Source organism: Moschus berezovskii, chromosome 1 (assembly GCF_049115385.1).
Source record: "Moschus berezovskii isolate FMDL1 chromosome 1, NW_MosBer_1.0, whole genome shotgun sequence".
Lineage (NCBI taxonomy): Eukaryota > Metazoa > Chordata > Mammalia > Artiodactyla > Moschidae > Moschus > Moschus berezovskii.
In genome coordinates, this window is record NC_142460.1 from 77,829,905 (window position 1) to 77,851,272 (window position 21,368).

Sequence of the window (21,368 nt, forward strand, 5' to 3'; positions counted from 1 at the left end):
CACTGTCTGTGTTGACATAATAATCTTGTTGCTATAGTGCTGGTTGTAATTTCATGGTAGCTAATAGTCCTTTTGTGAATCATCCCCAGAATAAAATTAATTCCAGAAGATAGAAAAATATTTCATTTAATTAAAAGATTTATCACTTACATGAAAATCAGAGGAGGGGGTAGTGTGTTTAAATACTGATAATAGACCTAATTTATCACAGATTTATCCAACTTTTTTTTTTTGAAATTTGAACAAAATCTGTACTTTAGTTAATAATACTGTGTCACATTTATTTTCCTTTTTTTTAAACCGAGATAGTATTTCTTTATATTCTCAGAATTGAATTAAAACATTCAACCCTCATTCAATTTTTTATAAAGTCACTAAGATAATAAACTTTCTAGACATAGCAGTGATACTAGATGCCAAAATACATGAAACTATATCAAAGTTTTGAATGAATATAAATTAGAAATCTAATAGTCTATTGATACCAGGTCAAACAAGTGGAACCAAAATGTCATAAATTTTTTAACTAGGCAAAAATTTATGTTTTCTAAAATATATATATCATACATACTATATATGTGTGTGTGTATGCACGTGCACATATACAAAAGGTTTTCTACTATGCTTGACAAAGGGTTGAGAAAGAACAACACAAAATCCAACTCTTTTTAATGTGTTGATTGAAAAAAATGCCCTGGCACTTAGAGCTATGAGTCATATAGCCCAGCTGCCTGTTTTTTGGGGGTCATTAATTATTTATAAATTATATATTTAAAAAGAATCTTCTATACATACCACATTTTATGGTTCTGTCAAAGGTTCCCAAAATCAGGAGGCTTTTTGTTTTCTCTAAGTAGATGGGAGAACAACTCATACCACATGCACCGGCCTCGGCTCAGGTCTGGTTTCACCCCTGTCTTCAGACATCTCATAGGTTAGAGAATGCCTCTTCTAGACTGACTTTTATGATTTCTGTTTGTTCTTAGATGTCCTGAAGATTATTCCTAGACTAGCACTGCTTAACCTTTTTAGTCAGTCTTTATGCTTTATGAACACTGTGATTCCTACTCTTTCTAGCAAAAAGGTTTGTAAACAATTTTAAGGGATTGACAGAAGCCCATATAAGAACTCCAGTCTTCAAATGGTTTTGATGACTTCTACCTTCACTAAAATTATTTGAGCATGCATTCCTATTATGTACATATTATATGTATTGTATGCATGCTCAAAATATATATTCATTAAAAATAATCTTACACATGTTACTTTACCTGTATGTACATTAGAGAACATTTATTGAGAAATTGTAAAAGAAAAGGAAAAACTAAAAATAAATATAAAGAAGGTCTAATATTTCTTCCTCACATCCCAGTGCCTTGTGTTATATGCCTTTTGGGGTACACATATTCCCCTTAGAGACCTCTGATCTGTTATGTATGCCAACTTTTAAATCTCTTTTTAAGGCTTATTTTTTTATATATATTTTTAGCTGAAGGATAATTGCTTTATAATATTGTGTTGGTTTCTGCAATACATCAACATGAATCAGCCATAGGTATACATAGGTCCCCTCCCTCTTGAACCTCCCTCCCACCTCCCACCCTTTCGCACTGAATCTTTTTTTTTTATAGTAAGCAACTTTGGAATATTGAATTTAGTCTTTATGCTAAAGTCTGATTTCATCTGGAAATTTGTGAAAAATAGGAAGTTTCTCAAGAGATTATATCACAGCTTTGGTCTGCAGATAATGTTTAAGTTATTTATTGCATTCTTTTTATATTTCATGATCCATTTTAAAGCCACCTGGTAGAGTTAAAGCAAGAATTGCTACAACCAAAGAACAATCTGAAACCAATGGTGAAATAAATGTCCCCCTCCCACCCCTACCACAGACCCTTTCAGTTTCATCCTAGTCACCACTCTGGAGTTTAACTCCAAAGAGATGATTATCATGTTTTAATCCTGGTCAGTGTTGTAACTGGAAAAATATTTTGGACTTCCTGCTTTTATTAACTTTTTCTTCACGTTAAGAAGGCTGCAGCCATTCTCGTGTGTCTTGTTTTCATTCCCTTTTCTTCAAAGGATGCTGACCTATTGGATGTTGAGAGCAAACACTTTGAAGACCTGGAATTCCAGCAGCTTGAGCGTGAAAGCCGTCTAGATGAGGAAAAGGAGAACCTGACCCAGCAGCTCCTGCGTGAAGTGGCTGAGTATCAGCGGAACATTGTTACTAGAAAGGTACTTTTACCAGGTGTTGTTCAATGTAAAAAGTCAAAATATATATACCCCTTGCTATGAGACAATGGTGATTGTTAATATAGCTATAGCATGTGTCCATCTGTCTGTATATCTGTTATATCTGGATATCTTTATGTGTTTTGTTACATTTGGCAGATCATGGAGCTTGCCATGTGCGTGCCAATTGGTGCTCCGAACTAGATAAACTGAAACTTGGTATAGTTAGTGCTACCTGATGCTGTAGATGTATTTATGAATGTCAGATTCTTTTATGTGAACACCAAGGTAGAGAAAATCAGAAATCTAGATATATATTTTAAATTATTTGCTTTTGCAATCATAGTAACTTGATTTAAAGTAATTTGTTGAAAAGTCTTTTGGAATTTCTGTTTCTAGACCCAATAGTTTTCAAAGGTGGCTGATAGCTTATTACTATTAGAAGCAGCCTTGTGGAATGCTATGCAAGTGACTGCCTCCACCCAACCCTGAGCACCCAGATGTCAAGTCCAGAATTCATCTCTTGTTCCAAAATTTATAATCCTCATCCCAGTGCTGTGTACTAAACTGATAAAATTGAGGGAAAGGACAATGGAGAAGGTGACACTTTCAGTTTAAACAAGAAATTCTGTTGTTTTTCTTCCCATGAGGCATCTCCCAAGGTGAAGTCAGAAATTCATTTATGTTCTAAAACAAGATTTCCCATTGACTTATGGATACTTGAAATATATTCCAAATTACTTAATCTTAGGTAAAGAAAAGTCTTGAGCTTGTGAGTTCAAAGAAACTGCTTCAGAGTCTGGATCATAATAACTGCATACCTAACATTGGGTGAGCTTCCCTCGTACTCAGCTGGTAAAGAATCTGCCTGCAGTGCAGGAGACCCCATTTTGATTCCTGGATCAGAAAGTTCCCCTGGAGAAGGGATAGTCTCCACTCCAGTATTCTTGGGCTTCCCTGGTGGCTCAGATGGAAAAGAATCCACCTGCACTGTGGGACACCTGGGTTCGATACCTGGGTTGGGAAGATCCCCTGGAGGAAGGCATGGCAACTCACTCCAGTATTCTTGCGTGGAGAATCCCCAGGGACAGAGGAGCCTGGCGGATTACAGTGCATGGGGTCGCAAAGAGTCAGACATGACTGAGCAAAGAAGCACACCTAACGTCAATGAAATACGGTCACTGCACTTCTAGTTATAAACACTTCTCCCTTTTCCAGGACAGACAACAAACCCTTAAGTGTCTAATGTACATCTTTCTATGGTTGGTTTTTTTTCCTCCAGGAAAAAATTTCTGCTTTGAAAAAGCAAGCTAATCACATTGTCCAGCAGGCTCAAAGAGAACAAGATCATTTTGTGAAAGAAAAGAATAATTTAATAATGATGCTGCAGAGAGTAAGTATTTCTTTTCAGTACTGGTGACAGCAAAACACAGGTTCCAGTTCAGGGAAAGTAGCAGCCATCAAACTAACTGCCTTTTAATGAATGAATTATAATTTCAGGAAGGCTTTTCTATATACATCTTTATTTAATCCTCCACATTAATAAACTGATGCTCTGAATGATTGACTGTAATTCAGAAATAAGCAAAGACATTTTCTTCATGCTTTTTCCACAGTGTGAAAATCCAAACTATGGGAAATATGTACATTTTCTGATTTTCTTCTTTAAAAAAAAAAAATCTCATTTTTAATCAAATAGGTTAAATGTATTCTGCTCTTTTTACTGCTATCAGACGTTTTGGTTCAGTTGCTCTGGTGTTTTGAACTCTAATTATTTGCATATGGGTCTTCTTGGCAAATGCCACATTGGATTTAGTTTGGCTTAACTGGTGAGGTGAATGCCCCACGTGGGTGTGGCAAGGTCATCCTCATCATAGGGACTGTGTCCCCACCCACCCAGCCTCTAGTGTGCTCCATGTAAAGGGTTTCTTTTGTCCAAACTGCAGCCTAATTTTCTGACATAATCTCTTAATTTCAGGGATAAGACACAAAAAATTAAAGTTGATGGGGCTAGTCTCAGGACTGGGCCTTGCATGCAGGCCACTTAGAAATGGGACACTTGGGATCATGAAAATATGAGATGGACTCAGAATGGAGTGCAGGAGAGAACAAATCTCAAATGATGGATTAAAGACAAGGCTGCACCATGGTCCCATCTAGAAGAAATGGAGTTGGAGCACTCATTCCCATCTTTACTGCTTAGCCAGTTTTAGGTTGAGAAGAGAAAATTGGCCCTTCACATGCAATCATGAGTTCATTTACAGTGCCTCTGTAGCCCACATGAATCCCTGGCAGTTCCCCTTCTGCTTCTTCAGCACCTGGTCATCTCCAGTTGAAGTTGGACTTTCCAACCCTATCCTCTGCTCTGGGAGTGAACTCAGGTGCTATTAGGCTCCCCACGACCTTTTGCACACAAGATTCAAAGGCACAGCTTTTTGAGATCGTGTAACATATAATATTTAAGTAGTTGCTGAAATTTTAGCAAAAAAAAAAAATCTCTTAGTGATAGATTTTTAATGGGTAAGCACAAAGTAGAAATAAGATCTCTTCATTAAAATATATAATTCTGTTGTAAAAACTATGTCTTAAGATTTTTGTTTTCCCAGATTGACCTATAGCTACGCCTCAACCCCAATAAAAATTCCAGTGATGCTGAAATTTGCAGTTGATCTTCATTATTCACGGGGTCCATATTGGTGACTCTACCTAATAGCTAACCTTTGTAACCCTAAAATCAATACTTGTCATGCAGTCATTGATGGACAGGTGAGCACAGAACAGTGAAAATTTTGAGTCATTCAACGGACATTCATATTCTCAGCTGAGGTTGAACAAGACAGTGCTCTGCCTTCTTGTTTGGCTCTCATGCTGTAAACAAATGTCCTTTTTGTAGACCATCTGGTGCCATGTTTTCATGTTTTTGTGCTTTTCATTGGTGATTTTGATGTTTAAAATGCCTCACAAGTGCTAAAGTATTGTCTGGTGTTCTAAGGGCAGGACGGTTGTGATGTGCCTCGTGGTGAAAATGCATCTGTTAGATAAACAGCTTTCAGGCAGGAATGATAGTGCTGTTGGCTATGAGTTTAATGTTAATAATCAACATTGTCTATTAAATAAGATGTCTTTAAATGGAAACACACATTAAGACAAAGTTATGTAGTGATCAGTTGATGAAAATATTGTGACCAGATGCCCACAGCAACACAACCTTATATTTGCCCTTGGTACAGTGGGGCTCAGTATTCACTGCTTCAGTGTTCGTGGCACCATTATAGGAGGTAATCACTGCAGATAATGGGAATCGAATGTAGGTGAAAATGTAAAGGGCATTGCATAGCCAAGACAACTTTGAACAAGAACAAAGTTGGAGGATTTATACTATTTGACTTCAAGTGTTACTATAAGGCTGTAGTATTTCAGAGGGTGTGGTGCTGGCATACATATAGACATATAGATCAGAGGAACTGAACAGACTCCAGAAATAGACTCACATATACTGTCTATTGATTTTTGACAAAGGTTCCAAGACAATCCGGAGGGAAAGTAAAGTCCAGCATATGGTGCTGGATCAACGAGGCAAACATGGAAAGCAATGAATCTCAACACTGTTTATCCTTGTATCATGCATATAAATTAATTTGAGACAGCTTATAGACCTAAACATAAAAATTAACAAGATAAAATTTCTAAAAAATACAGGTGGGCAAGTATAACTTCATGGCCTCAGAGTAAACAAAGATTTCTTAAAGAGTAAATGACAAAAAACTTGTATCCAGAATATATTAGAAACTCCCAAACTCAAAAATAATGACCAACCAACAAATAAAAATTTAAAAAACAGACAAAAGACTGCAATTAATACATTTCACAAAAGGAGTTATGTGAAGAGTCAATAAGTCCCATGAAAGAGTGACATTGTTAGTCATCAGGAAAATACAAAGTTGACTCAGCTTAATAGATTTTGTGTTCCTTTAGGAAAAGGAAAATCTTTGTAATTTGGAAAAGAAATACTCCAGCCTCTCTGGGGGGAAGGGGTTTCCTGTCACCCCCAATACTCTGAAAGAGGTAAGCTGTGATTTTACATGTCCCCTTGTTATCACCTTGGAACTCAGGAGATGTACCTCAGTTTTCTGGGATTCGCTGGGAAGCATGAACTAAAGTGACTTCTGAAACCTCTCAGTGCTTTGAGGTTTTCCTGCCTTTCCTGATTTATGCTTTGAGAATTTCAGGGATTATCTGTATGTCTGATGCAGATGCTATGTGTGTGTGTGTGTGTACACTTTGCTTAATAGTGATGTTGTGGGTTACTTTGGGGTTTCAAACATTTAGGATCTCAACCAAAACTAGTCTTAACAGCTCCTCTTTCCTCTTGCATTTTTCTTTCTCAGTTCTCATCTTTCCTACTTTCTTCTCTTTTTCCTATGTCTTCTGGAACGTGTAAAGCCCCCAAACATCTCTACCCTTTTCCCCCAGTGTTGTCTGAGTTATTTCGCCCTAAATTGGAAAAATCCTGTTTACATTAAGCTGTACACCCTCTTTATTCCAAACGTTCATCTTTCTCAAGACTCCATCACCACCCTTTCCCAAATATCTTTTTATAGAGCTGCACTGCTATAATGGTAAAATATTTTAACTCTAATTTGGAAAATTGGAACCCTGACCAGATAGAAATAGTTTTCTTGATCTTTTTTTTTTCAAAAAGCTAAAGAAAAAGCTTGCTTATGCATAAAATTTTTTAATAACAAAAACCACTTTATAAACTGCTTTTAAAAGGCAGCAAAGTTAGGAATTCCTTCATAGAAAATATTTTCTGTGTGTGTGTGTATATATGTATGTGAAGTAAATGCTCATCACATAATAGGTGTGACTGATACGTACCTTGGAAGCATTTTGTGAAATGTTTCCACAAAAGCTTTATTAGACCATTCAGTTGTGGAGTTTCTCTCCATTATTTAGCACACAGAACTGGCAGATTCACTGCATAAAGGATGCTTGTGAATGGAGTGTGGAGGAGTAAGATTATGTCAGTGAGGCGGGCAGGGGCCGGCTCTTGTGAGTCTTGTTAAAGAAATATGGTTTATTTTATATGGATGGGAAGCCACTGAGTGGTTTTAAGCAGGGAGGTGACATTATTTGAGATCCATTTGTTAAAGATCATTCTGAGCTGCTCTACTGGATTATAAAGAAGAGTTCCTGGAAAACCAGTGTGGCAGTGATTGCAGGATAAGCTGGAGGTGCTGGTGACTTGAATTTGAACAAATGAGGAAAGATGTACAGAACCAGCTAGATGCAGAAATGCTTTGGAGGTAGAGTTGACAGTTCTTGCTGATAGATTGGATGTGGGAGTGAAGTACTTTAAGGGCATTGTCAGGAGTGCTGGTGTTAAAAATTCCAGTTTGAATAATGAGGTGGATGCTGAGTAGCTGTTACTGAGACGGAGAAGACTGGGGAAAGAATAGGTTTAAGTAGAAAGGTATGCAGTTTGACTTCCAGACATGAGTTTGAAGGGCTTGTGGCTTCCAAATACATTCAGTTCAATTTCAGTTCAGTCGCTCAGTCGTGTCCAACTCTTTGCAACCCCATGAATCACAGCACCCCAGGTCTCCCTGTTGATCACCAATTCCCGAATCTCCTTGAAGTCCAAGGGACTCTCAAGAGTCTTCTCCAACACCACAGTTCAAAAGCATCAATTCTTCGGCGATCAGCTTTCTTCACAGTCCAACTCTCACATCCATACATGACCACGGGAAAAACCATAGCCTTGATTAGACGGACCTTGGTTGTCAAAGTAGTGTCTCTGCTTTTTAATATGCTATCTAGGTTGGTCATAACTTTCCTTCCAAGGAGTAAGCGTCTTTTAATTTCCTGGCTGCAATCAGCATCTGCAGTGATTTTGGAGCCCAAAAAAATAAAGGCTGACACTGTTTCCACTGTTTCCCCATCTAATTACACTTGATCTTAGCCAAAAGGCCGAGAAGCGATTCCCCATCTAATTAGACAGGGTCTGAGGGCTCTTTACCTCTTAGAAGAATAAAATCTTTGCCTTTCTATTAAAGAGTTACTCTTTTTCTCTGCAGCCCTCCTGCTGTTGGTGTTTTGACTGTATTTGTGTGTCTGCAACTCTCATGTTTGTTGCACAGCTATGTGTTCTGTTTCATGTCTAGCAGACTTGCCTCAGAAGATGTTTTGATTTTCTTTCTTTCTCTCATCTTTCTTTCTCTCCCCTACTCTCATTCTCTCTTTTTTTTAAAAAGAATGATGAATTTATATCCAGCTCTTTTAAATAAGTCCCACTTTCGAAAAATGACATACATTTTTAAGCAATTAATTAGGTTATTATAGTTATTAGGTTATTACAGTTATAATAGGTTATTATATGAATCATATAGGAATCAAATTTTGGTTTTGAAAGATTATATCAACTTAGCAAAAGAATAACTCAAGTTGCTACTCTTCGTTCTCATTCATTATCAAAGATAAATTTGACAACACAATTTTCAACTTCCTTTCTTCAATTTAATCTTATAAAACTTTATATACTATCAATTGCTTTTTTGGATGGAGGAGCCTGGTGGGCTGCAGTCCGTGGGGTCGCTAAGGGTCGGACACGACTGAGCGACTTCACTTTCACTTTTCACTTTCATACCTTGGAGAAGGAAATGGCAACCCACTCCAGTGTTCTTGCCTGGAGAATCCCAGGGACCGGGGAGCCTGGTGGGCTTCCGTCTATGGGGTCACACAGAGTCGGACACGACTGAAGTGACTTAGCAGCAGCAGCAGCAGCAGCCCCTTTCTGAAGTGCAAAACTAAATTCAGCAGCATTTTGATATCTTCAATTTATGAACAGTCAACTCTGGTTTTCTCTACTTTGTCAGAATTATAAACTCTCAGTGAAAACCTTCTTTTCCAGTCTGGGATTTTTGCTTCACCAGCATAACAATATCTTACCTTTCCTGGAGCCACTGTCTGAATGGATTGATGGACAAGTAGAACTCAAATATTAAATTTAACACAATTTACTTTTAAAAGAGAGATGCTAATTTATACCCTTTTATTCTTTTTTGTACTATTTTATTCATGTAGTGAAAATATGAATGGTCTGTACAATTACTTTCCATGGTAATTTACAAGGGCCTTTTCCTCAAATGTAAATTCTGAAATTTTTATTCTCAAAGATTTTGATTCATGGGTATTTTCTGTAAGCTGAAGCCACAACTGAATCATTGAATTTAAAAGTAACTGAAAATTCACTGTCCTAGAGGGAAGTTGCTTTAAACTGAAACACTCTTGAGCTGCAACTTTGCCTTAAAGGTGTGTGTGTGTGTGAGTGTGTACATGGGCGCATGTACATTTCTCTTGCTTGGAAGGCTCACAGGAGAATAGTGTCCTTTTTATTTTCATTTTGTTGAGATGCCTAAAAGCTAGATTCCATTACAAATAAATTACTGTTGTATAAATGTCTTAGTGCAAAAGTCAGTAGTCCTTAGTCTATATTTATTCACTCTCCAGTTTGTCAGGCAACAGAAGAAAAAGAGAAAATCTTAAAGATTTATGGAAAAGTTTCTTGAATCAGAGAGTGGTTACATTGTCGATTTCATGTCTCAGATTTATTTTTGTGTGTGATTATTTTAAATGCTGTGTAGTGACAACCTGATTCAGTCAACAGAATGAATGCTGATATGGATGGATATTTTTAAATCAAAGGTATTGGGTTATTTATAATAAAGTCATTTTGATTTTATCTGAAAATTTACTTTTAATGTTGGAAGTACAGTTTTTCAAGGTTAGGCATCATACATCCGTTTTAATAACTGATGATTGCCTTAATGAAACATTTGATATCTGGCTGTGATGCTCTGAGCTAACTCCATTGTACTGGAGCATTAATACTCTCGCATGCTTCAGCTCTTGCTTTCCTCATGTTTAATTTATCAATTCCTCGTTTTAGGGCTTTATCATTGTAAATGAAATTAGTGAGCCATGTGGCAGTTCCACGAATCTCCCCCCTTCCACTCAGTTTCCTGCTGATGCTGATGCTGCTGCCACTGGGCCTACCACAGCTGTGCTGATGAGCCAGCCACAAAGTAAAGAGGTGTGTTGGCATGCCATTTCATTCTTTCACTGCTTTCCCCATGTCAAACATTAACCCATGGTTAACAGAAAACGATGGTGTGTGAGACAAAGATATGTCTGGTTGACCAGAGGGCTGGAGTGATGCTGAGTTTGAAGAACAGACCAGTTTGGGAAGTAATGCTCTACTAACAATAATACTTGAAACTATGAAATATGGTACAGAGTATAGAGTACTAGGAGAAGGAAGTTCAGAAGAATAAACTATATATCTAAGCGCTTTAGCCCAGCCTAGTTTTCTTAGAAACCAAAGACACTTTCTAAAATTGTTGGTTTGAAGCACCTTTCCAGTTTGATTTTGTATTCAATTTTGTTTTACAGTACGGATTTCTTTTTAATTTTCTGCTGCTTTAAAACATCTGGGGAGAGACATTAAATAATAGTAAATTAAAATACCTCCTACTGATCCAAGTGTGGGATTTGAACACGAGGCTAAATTTAAAGATACTCCCCATCATTTATGACTCCTTGAGTAACATATAAGAAAACAGAACAATGAGATAATCGATTTCATTTCTTTGTCTTATTCTTTCATTTCATATGGACACATAAATACTTTTTTTTTCTCCTTTAAAGCAAAGATCATCTGTCTGTTCTGGATTTATGTTTCCTTCCACTCTTTCTTCTCATCCTATCACTCAACCTCCATCAGCCCCTTGGCCTGAAGTTGTGGCTACCTCTGTCAATTCTTTTCCTTTAAATGACACACCTCCTCCTCTGCCAGCTAAGAAACACAGAAGGCAACAGCAGCAGGACCAGCAGGTAATTAGGAACTGGCATTTAGAGTTTGGACATTTTACCTTGACAACAAACTTACTGATGTGAAATCTTTATTCAGTTTTTCCAAAGATATTTTTTAAAAAGATAAGGTGCATACTCCTTTTTTAAAAAGAACATTTATTTTGTCCCTAAGAGTGTGGGGATTGGAGAGCTTGAGACCTTGATTGTCCTTTCCTGGCTTTTGATATGTTGGAGCTAGTTTCATATCCTCATGCTTCAGTTCCCATTCAATCAAAATGTTGCAGCTTCAGGTATTTTTCAAAATCATAATAATTATTTCCATAAAATCCTTGGTATACAAAGTTGCTATGTCAACACAAAATATTTTCCTTACACATTATTGAAACCATAATAGTAGACACCATTCCTCTGCTGTGAGTCAAAACTTCCTTAGCATTTTACAAATGTCTCATTTCTTCCTTCTAACTATCCCATGAAATATGAACTATCTCTGTATTGATATGTAGGGAACTGAGACTCAGTGTTGGTAAGCAGCTTGTCCAGAGTCATATCACAAGCAGTGCATTTGGTCCATAGAACAACAGTTTTTTATTACATATTTTAAAATAAATAATTTCTTATTCCAAATGTATTACCCTCTTTTTAGGACATTTTATGAATACTCATGGACTGCCCTAGTGGCTCAGTTGGTAAGAATCTGCCTGCAATGCAGGAGACCCAGGTTTGATCCCTCAGTCAGGAAGATCCCCTGGAGAAGGAAATGGCAACCCACTCCAGTATTCTTGCCTGGAGAATTCCATGGACAGAGAAGCCTGGTGGGCTACAGTCCATGGGGTCGCAAGAGTCGAACATGACTTAGCGACTAAACCACCAAAAAATTTTGTTTTGCAACTTTGGAACTATAATCAAATCCTTACATGAATTTGGCCCCAGAAGATCCTAAGGTGTCAGTCAATAGACCTCCCAAAGCTGGTGAGGTCTGGTTCGTTATGCCTTTCTCTTAGCTTTCTTGAAGCTACCTTTTCTATCTATTACCTTTGGTGAAGGGATCATATCTCCTCACTACTTTTAGGTTAATAAATATCTAGTATAAACAGATAATTGTTAAGTTAAAGTGCAGATATTCTTCATGATTGGCATGTTGGAAGATTGATAGCAAATTTGATATCTCAGAGTTGCATTAATTTTTAGATATTTCAAAAGCCCAAGTTTAGTATTAAAATGATCCCACCTAAAGAACCTCTAATTAGGAAATAACTTTCCTATTGAAGACATTTTGAGGAAGGCCAAGAAAAATGTAAGTTTCAAGTTGGTGAAATGTCACCTTAGGAATCTGAAAAAAAAAAAAATGAAATGGTCAACAGGAGGATTTTTAAATGTGAGGGACTGCTGTGGAGGCTCCTTGGCCAAGGTCTTTTTGCTGGTTTAGAAGGATGCCTTATCTGGAAACATGTGGATTTGGAGTCTGTTTCTGTGATTGAAGCATGGTTCCATCTTTAAACCAGCTTCCCTGTTTGTGCTTCCTCTTCATCTTCTTCCTCCTCCCATTCCTTATTCTCCTTACTCTGGGATCTGTGCCATCACACAGAACTGTCCAGACAGGCAAGGGGGGATCTACTTATGCTTTGTCCACTGACTGTTCTGCCATCCACGTGGCAACCATCATAACTTGTAAGTTGTCCTGAGGCCCCAAGGCAGCCAGCACTACTGTCAAAGTGACAGGTGGATTTTTCTGAGTTTTTCTAGGTTCAGTAATAAATTCTTCTCATGTCTCTGTATCTTACCAAATGTTAGCCCAGATCCCTTAGCGAACATGAGTATAAGTTGAATAATTTTTTTTCAAGTCTGTGGTAAAGTTCCAAAGCTTCTTTGTAAATGCATACGTCTTAATTTCTTTAGCGACCTGTTTCAATTAGTCAAGTTTTGCTATTCTGCTTTACATTTGCATCTAAAGCATTTTAGAAGTCTGGAAGAAAGGAAAAAACAGCACCAGGAAGGCCTCTATCTGAGTGACACTTTGCCTCGAAAGAAAAGCACGCCTTCCATATCCCCACATTTCAGCAGCGCTACTATGGGGAGAAGCACCACCCCAAAGGTAGGACATGGGGAGAGCCACGGGCTTCACCATCAGGGAGTCTTTCTGTCCTTATGTTGACTGACATGCAAAGGCCTTAAAGACAATGCTCAGTAATAGATCGTTAAGTTTGCTTGTTGGGCAGACATCATAACTGAATTGCACTTTCTATCTTGTTCAGAGGACATTTGGAATTGTAGGCTCTGGGACCAAAGCACCTGGTCCAGGGTATGTTCTGCCACCACCACACAAGTGGTGAGTGGCATTCACTTCCATGACACACTCCCAGGGCTGCATCCTAGATCTGGCAATTGGAGGATGTAAGCTCTGGATTCTAGGAGTATTAACAACCAATATTTATTGGATCATTTCTTGGAACCTGACACTGGGCTACGCCTTTTAGGTGTATTGTTTCACTGTTAAAATTCAACAACACCATGCAGTAGAGGTATTAATACTAATTAGTATCTCCATTGTACACCTGGAAGAACTGAAGTGGAAAGAAGCTAGGTGGGTGGCCCATGTGTCCTCAGCTGGTGGGCACTGAAGCTGGAGTGTCAGCCCATGTGCTGTGACGCCTGAGTCACCCTCGCTCCTGTTCTGCTGACTCGCCTGAAGGGTCACGGCAGGATGAAGCAAGGGCAAGAGAGAAGGAGGCTCTCAGTGGGACAGAAGTTGGAGTCCTTCTCTTGCCCTTAATCAGAATAACTTTGGTGTTGTTTTTTTTTTTATAAACTAGTGTTCCCAAAATGTTTTACACTAGGATTTTGTTCGGAGAAGGCAACGGCAAGCCACTCCAGTACTCTTGCCTAGAAAATCCCATGGACGGAGGAGCCTGGTAGGCTGCAGTCCATGCGGTCGCTACGAGTCAGACATGACTGAGCGATTTCACTTTCCCTTTTCACTTTCACACATTGGAGAAGGAAATGGCAACCCACTCCAGTGTTCTTGCCTGGAGAATCCCAGGGGCGGGGGAGCCTGATGGGCTGCCGTCTATGGGGTCACACAGAGTCGGACATGACTGAAGTGACTTAGCAGCAGCAGCAGCAGCAGGATTTTGTTATTTTAAAAGAGTGCTAAAACCACCGGGACAGTTAGTAGGATTCTCCAGTTTTTAGCCCACTTGATCACAGGAGCAGATGGAAGCTGGAGCCCTTGTAATGTGTGTGGATCTCCTCTGTCCTTGTGCATGACCTGCATGTGTTCTTGTCCCCGCATCTACTCTCTGCCCCTGGCGCATGAAGGACTTTTGAGTTTTTCTCGAAGGTGGTTCTAGACAGTGTTTTCCCCATCTGTCTTCACTTCTGGAACTGCTCCCTGTAGAGGAATGGCTGTGATGCTGAGGCTGCTGCGAAGCTCTGGGGGAGTGACAGCAACTGGTCCGTACCATTTAGCATCAATACATTGGTTGCAAAGACCTGCCTTCTGTTCTTAATTAGGAGTTAGGCAAACAGCGATGTGGCCGTGTCCAAAAGGACCATTGGGCTTGCAGCTCGCCTGAATTGTTTCCTCTTGGTTCTCACAGGGCCACCTGCCCCTGGGACAGAGCAATAGCTGTGGCAGCGTGCTCCCCCACTCGCTAGCAACCATGACCAAAGACTCAGAATCTCGGAGGATGCTCAGAGGTAGGTATCTTTAAGTCCAGGGTCATGCCCTTTGTCAAGCATAAGAATTTCTCAGGGACAGGGAATCAGAACAGAATTGGGGGTCATTAGGGGATCAACCAAAGTCCTAAATGTCACTTTTTTATTTTTTTTTATTTTATTGAAGTATAGTTTACAGTGTTGTATTAATTTCTGCTCTACAGAAAGTGATTCAATCAGCTTTACTCTTAATGTGTCCCCTTAGAGGGTGAATGTATATATAAATCTCCTTACTGTTATACTGAGATAAGTTTTCCTATATGCACATGTGGCTGGTATATTCCCATTGCACTTTTTATAAATGCAGTGGAATTTTCCATTCAGAAAGGCCCCTAGAGAATTACTAACCTTATCTGATTGAAAGAAAGAAAAAAAAGACCCCTGAGATTCTGATAGATTACAAGGGCACTTAGCTACCCTGGTTTGTGGCTGAGCCACTCTCCCACTGGAGGAATGACTCATTGAGCTAAAGATTCACTGAGCTAACACAGAAAATTAGTGGCCCAGCACAGACTTTCTTTTAGGCCTTCTAATGTGGGTTGAACTTTTATGCAGTTGTTAGGTTTCAGGTAGACTTGGATTCTCAGCATGTTCTATTGCTTTGAAATAATACATTGCATTTCTGATGGGATTATCAAGCAGTCTGTGTGTGGCTAGAAGAAAATACTCTAAGGCAGTTCCAGAGGTGAGCTCCTTGTGGAGAAGATTAGATTTATTGTGTTAAAATGGGGCTTTAGGTCAACTTATATTGGCCTTGACTTTTGAGCAGGTATGGTGCTAGGTAGCAAAAATGCAAATAAATGACATGATCCTTGCCCTTGAAACACCTAGTCTCATGAGGAAGACAGAAACATAACTGTCAATCAGATGTGGTAAATGCAGTGTTGGAGATGTGTCCAGGATGTGAATGGGATGCTGACAGGATGATGGGCATCTTTCCTCTCAATGCGTTCATTTTGAAGCTATTCCCTCTAAGGTGGCTAGGATGCAATTCTGACTGCTCGGCATCTTTGCTAATGTCACCAGAGAATAATCACTATTACCATCAGAAATATGTTTATGGTTTATATATACATGCATGTATACATAATGTGTATGTGTGTGTGACTAAGTGAGATGTACATACATATATGTATCCTTGAAAGAGGACTTCATATCATTACCAGTGTGATTTAAGAGTTAATAGGAGAAGGAAATGGCAACCCACTCCAGTATTCTTGCCTGGAGAATCCCAGGGACGGGGGAGCCTGGTGGGCTGCCGTCTATGGCGTCGCACAGAGTCGGACATGACTGAAGCGACTTAGCAGCAGCAGCAGCAGCAGAGACTATGGTATTCATAAATGTGGTTTATAATATATGAGAGGTTTTATTTATTTTAATAAAATGCATTTGACTTCTCTTTTATCATAATTTCTTAATAAACTAAAAATATCCCATAGTTTATAAATAATTAAACATAAATGAGTATATTTGGCTCTCATTTATTACTGTCTACTTGTGGGTCAAGTTTATTTTCTGTTGAAACATTTTTCTGTGATACTTATAGACTTCTTTTTGAATAGTTTTTCCACTGGCTGAAGACATCAAAGTTCAGCAGATTGGTCACAACACATACTTTATGTTGAAAGTTTTTTCCTTAAAATAGAGTAAGAAAAACTAGACCTGTATACCAAATAGATTTGTAAAAATGAAGGGCTGTAAACAATATCGTTTAAGAAGATTCTTGTGAGAATATGGTGAAACTGGAGGGATGTTTGATCTCTGTTTTTCTCATCTGTGTTCCCCTCAAATAATGGGATTCCCCACATTAGGTTCATGGAGAAAAAGTTGAGCCAATTCCCTTAGGTCACATTAGGTACCCTCTGCCAAATCTGTTGTCTTTGACCTGTTTTGTGCTCCTGTTCTTCACTGGTAGGTCTTTTGTGCATCCCAGAAGCCTGCAGCCTCAGTCTTTCCCTGCTGCAGCTCTGAGTCGTGTCTCTCTTAAAGAGTTTCATATGGTGATGATGAGACAGTTCCCAAAGAAGTAGAGAAGCATCATGTGTATGCTGATATAAGAGGATGTGATATATCTCATGAGGCCAGCCTGCCACCTCTGGCTCCTCTACCCAGAGGAGGAGCGGGTAGGGACTGCAGTTTTTAGAGCTACAACAGACCATAAAAATTGGCAGGATTTTCTACTAAACCCATACAGGTGGCCTACAAGGACCAGGAAGGATGAATCATCATTTCATTTAGAATTGTTTCACTGTCGGTTGTTGGCGCCATTAAACTAGCAAACGCCAAGTAAAAAGTCCTTGGTTTTGAAAAAATTGGACCTTGCACATTTTTCATTAACTCAAATAAAATAGACCTTATCATTTTCATGACTTGTACTATTAACTTAAATGAACTGTTTTTTTGCTGCTTATTCATAATGGATCCATCAAGGACAATGGTGTAAGTATAAGCCTTCCTTCAATATGCACTCTTGTGATAGACCTGACAGTGTGAATCATGCAAACAAAGATCTCTGAGAGCAGAGTTTAAAGCAAAAAGACCAGGATCTCAACTCTTAAAGTTGAAATGGTTATTGGCTTTTGTACAACTTGTGAACCATTCCTTTGTAAGCTTTAGAATGAATGAAATCTTTGTCCTTTTTCTTCTGTTCAATGCAGGAAAGTCCAAGAAAGGTATGAAAGCCTCCCTGTGTGGTGTTTTTGTTTCCAGCAAGTAGTGAAAGATCATTGTCAAGAAATGATCTTTAAGAAATGATCATTTTTAACACTGTACAATGGTGGATTTTTAGTCTAATGATTATTTCTTTTACACAATAGAGGGAAATTGTTGCACGTTTGCTAAAAACACAATGCTGCGTGCAGCTGCTGTTCATTCACAGGCAGCTGCATGACCCTCTTTGTCTTGGTTTTTTATTACAAGGTCAGATCATGCAGGAAACACCAGTGATTTGGAAGCGTTGCTTCATAAGACTCAGGATCTAGATAAACCAAAGAGTGGGCTTGTACTGGGTATAGGCTAAGTATAAGATATGATGTTTCTCCTTTATAGAGGCCAGGTATAAATAAAGCAGGCTATGTGAGAGGATGGAAGGATTTAGGAGGCTCCTAATATTCCATTTAAGCCTTAAAACCTAGTGTAGAGTGAAAGTGAAAGTCGCTCAGTTGCGTCTGACTCTTTGCGACCCCATGGTCTATACAATCAGTGGAATTCTCCAGACCAGAATACTAGAGTGGGTAGCCTTTCCCTTCTCCAGGGGATCATTCCAACCCAGGGACTGAACCCAGTATAGAGTGAAAAACTGTCTAAATGACTGGCTAGAATAAATGATTCCTATGTGGCCAGGTGATAGTAATGAGGGCATTACAGAACTGATTTGTTATAAACTGGATGTACTGTGCTTCAGATAGTCGAATGGCATATTACAAACCTTAACTTTAAAAAGCTATTTGTTAGCATCTTCTTGGAATAAAGAGTTGTTTTATAGATATAATCTTGTTTTTATTCTCCCTGTTTTCTGGTTGAACATGTGTGACGATTTCTCTTTTTTTTTTTCCTATAACAAATCGTTTTTTGACTGTGTGCATGTATCAGAAGCTTGTTTTTGTTCACTTCTTGAATTCTTCTCTATAAACTCAAATTTAATCTAAAAATATGAATATCTTCCCTTGTCAAGCTGGTGCTGTTACTAACACTGTCAATGAGCACATGTTGGGAGGGTGTGTTTTTCCTGTCCCTTTGTCATCCTTTTTGATCTTGTATCTTCTTCCCTTTCTCTATCATTTTTCTCCTCATTCCTGACTTGTCATGCACCTTCATCTTCCGGCTGTGGACTATGGTTAGGAAGAATGAATTTCTCAGCAGGTGAGAAATTGTCCAAAATACTGATTAATTTTATCCTCTTAAACCCAGGTTACAAATTTAGGTCATTGCATTTTCTGTATTAAGGCCCAGATAACCATTTTAAGATATATAAGACACATTTAGAAAACATTGGCAAAATATATATCCCACAGTGGTTAACCCACAAAGGACTTTTCAGGTACGATTAGCCGGAATACATAGAGATTTGTATTTTAAAAATAACAATAATAAATGGGCCTTGCACATCCAACCTATTGGCTCTTCTGGGACAGTGAAGAATGTTGAGTTGATTTGGGTTCCATGTATGTGCTCTGCTTAGTGACCAGCCTCAGATATTACCAGGTCTTACTTTATAAACTTTGTAAAATACCCAATTCAAACAGCCATTCCTGTCCAGTCAAGAAGGATTTAGAATATTTACAAGGCCCTTTTTATTCTAGATGTTGTCCCACTGTTGAATATTATTCTTGCCACATAGTTTAAAAAGAAAAACAAAAACCAAGCAGTCTCAGGGATTTAGAAAAGTCTTATGTTTCCCCAATCCACTTACTTTGCCCCACCTGAAACAGTAGATGCATTCCACTTCCTTATTTAGTCACTAGTATATTTGAAATTTATGAATTCACTCAGTGACCTTTTATATTGTGACATCTGAGTACTCAACAAACGGGATTCTGTGCTGAACAGGACATATATGGCCCCCTCCCTGATAACCTACACTTGAGTGGAGGCTTAATCTGCTCACACCTCTTCTGGTGCTACTTCACTGTACCAGCAGTCATCCTTGGGCCCCTTGCCAGGGAACCCTCCTCTGTCTCCTGAGCCCCTATGGTGTCCTTCTGTTGAAAGTATCTGTGCCTTTAAATGGCCAGGCCAGAGCCTGGATCCCAAAACCAGCTCCTAGGAATCACACTGATGCAGTTCCAGGGTCCAAAGGAGAGGTCCATACCTTTATTTGTAATTGCAGAGATTGCTTGTTTTTTTAGAATTGCTCAAGACGGAGGAGGCTAAGCCAGGTGACAGGTGAGTTTGTTGTGATCAGTAAAGTGTTGCTAGTGGGAGGAAAGGAGGGGCTCATGAAGATGGGTGCTCCCACTCATATTGGATCCACAGGAAACTAAAATCCTGCCACGGAAGCTACTTGTTAGCAGCAGCCTTTTTCATTTAAGTTGAAAATTCAGGGTGTTATCCTATCACTGGAATGATGGAAGGTTCTCTGAGACACAGAGCAAAGAAATAAGATAAAACACATGGTGAGGTGACCTAGGGAATTTACATCTGCAGTCCTAACAGTACACACTGTAACACGGCCGCTGCTCGTGCCCACATTCGAAAACTTTGGAGTCATTTTAGTTTACTGTCTACCTCCCTTGAAAGTGGTAAGTTCATTTTCTTATTCTGTGATACATTTGGGAAAAAAATCCTGGACTATCTAAGGAGCAGGGCATACTTATGTAATTGCATTACAGGAACTGGCTTGTCCTCATTGTGAAAAAACTGAAGGGAAGGGAGGTTGTGACACATGTCGTCACCAAGGAGACAATTCTTGTGTTTTAAATGGCAGGGTTGTCCTTTAGGGATTTGGTTTTCATACTAAAACAAGGAAATGTCTTCCATGTTATTGGTGCCAGCATGAAGTTCTCTTTTCCAACAAGCCTTTTTTGAAAGTGTAAAGAAAGATATATGTGTGACCTTTTCAAATAATCTCTGGTATTTTTTGTCCCTCCCTTTTCCATAATGAATAATTGGAAACAATTTAAAAGGAGCAGTTAGTAATTCCAAATGTTCAAGTATCAAAGGTAAATATTAGTGTAATGAATTATTTTCCCATGTTTAAGATTGAAAAAAAGAAAAGGCACAAGCTCCACGTTCATGAATGCACTGGCTTTTGTAATGCTTTGTGCATTAATCATTACAACTGATGCTATTCTCTCTAAAGCCTCATGGTGTGCTTTCATGTTTCCTTATCAAAGTGAAATGTAGTTTTTACCTGTGTGTGTGTATTTATAAATTATGATTACATCTTACATTAAGGAAACCTATTTTCCCAGAAATGCCTTAACCTGAACTAACATATTTTAACTTCAATATCTAAAACTGCTCTAAATACTAGTGGCATGCAAACCCCTCATGGAATTAAAATCCTTTTACAGATTTAGTTTTGGTCTATAATGTTTTGTTGAAGCATCACAGATGTGGCATCTGTTTTTAAATGAAAATGTTTAATCAACATCTGAGGAAGCAGTTTGGAATCACTTGCCTTCTTTTGCCCTCTGGCCTGTTTTTTTGGTCATTTCATTACTAATTAACAACTTTATAGAAAGGTAGGTAGGGTGCAAGAAAACAGGGAAAATCCAGATGGTCCAAACATATAGTCTTAACAGGCCTGGCAGTACATTTGATCTGGAAGAAAGTGATTGTGAACTATCATACTGGCTAAAGAACATATTTTAATGAATTGAGGGGTTCGTTTATCACTATGACTCCTGATTCCTGAGTACACGATAAACAGAGAATTAAAAGATAACTCAATTTGTGAGACCCAAAATCAGCTACCAGAAGAAAGCCATAGAATAACAAAGTAAAGCCTGTGGCCTGGTGTGCCAGCTAACCAGGTACCAGGGTAAGGAAAGCCCCTCCTACTAGAGGCACTTTTGCTCCTGTGGATAAGATCCCTACTTTTC

The 21,368-nt window shown here is 38.7% G+C and overlaps 1 protein-coding gene across 6 annotated transcripts in view; it reads left to right on the top strand.

Annotated features, from left to right (window-relative positions):
- PHLDB2 (pleckstrin homology like domain family B member 2) overlaps positions 1–21,368 on the top strand; it is a 261,403-nt gene that overhangs the window by 217,264 nt on the left and 22,771 nt on the right. For 2 of the 6 annotated variants that reach the window (XM_055421359.2, XM_055421025.2), the window contains exons 7-13: positions 2,083–2,238; positions 3,518–3,628; positions 6,211–6,300; positions 10,184–10,327; positions 10,942–11,127; positions 13,061–13,201; positions 14,706–14,805. In XM_055421359.2, coding sequence (XP_055277334.2) covers positions 2,083–2,238; positions 3,518–3,628; positions 6,211–6,300; positions 10,184–10,327; positions 10,942–11,127; positions 13,061–13,201; positions 14,706–14,805 — 928 coding nt within the window. The remainder of the gene's footprint in view (positions 1–2,082; positions 2,239–3,517; positions 3,629–6,210; positions 6,301–10,183; positions 10,328–10,941; positions 11,128–13,060; positions 13,202–14,705; positions 14,806–21,368) is intronic. The other 4 variants (XM_055421114.2, XM_055421199.2, XM_055421285.2 and 1 more) reach the window with 3 other exon arrangements.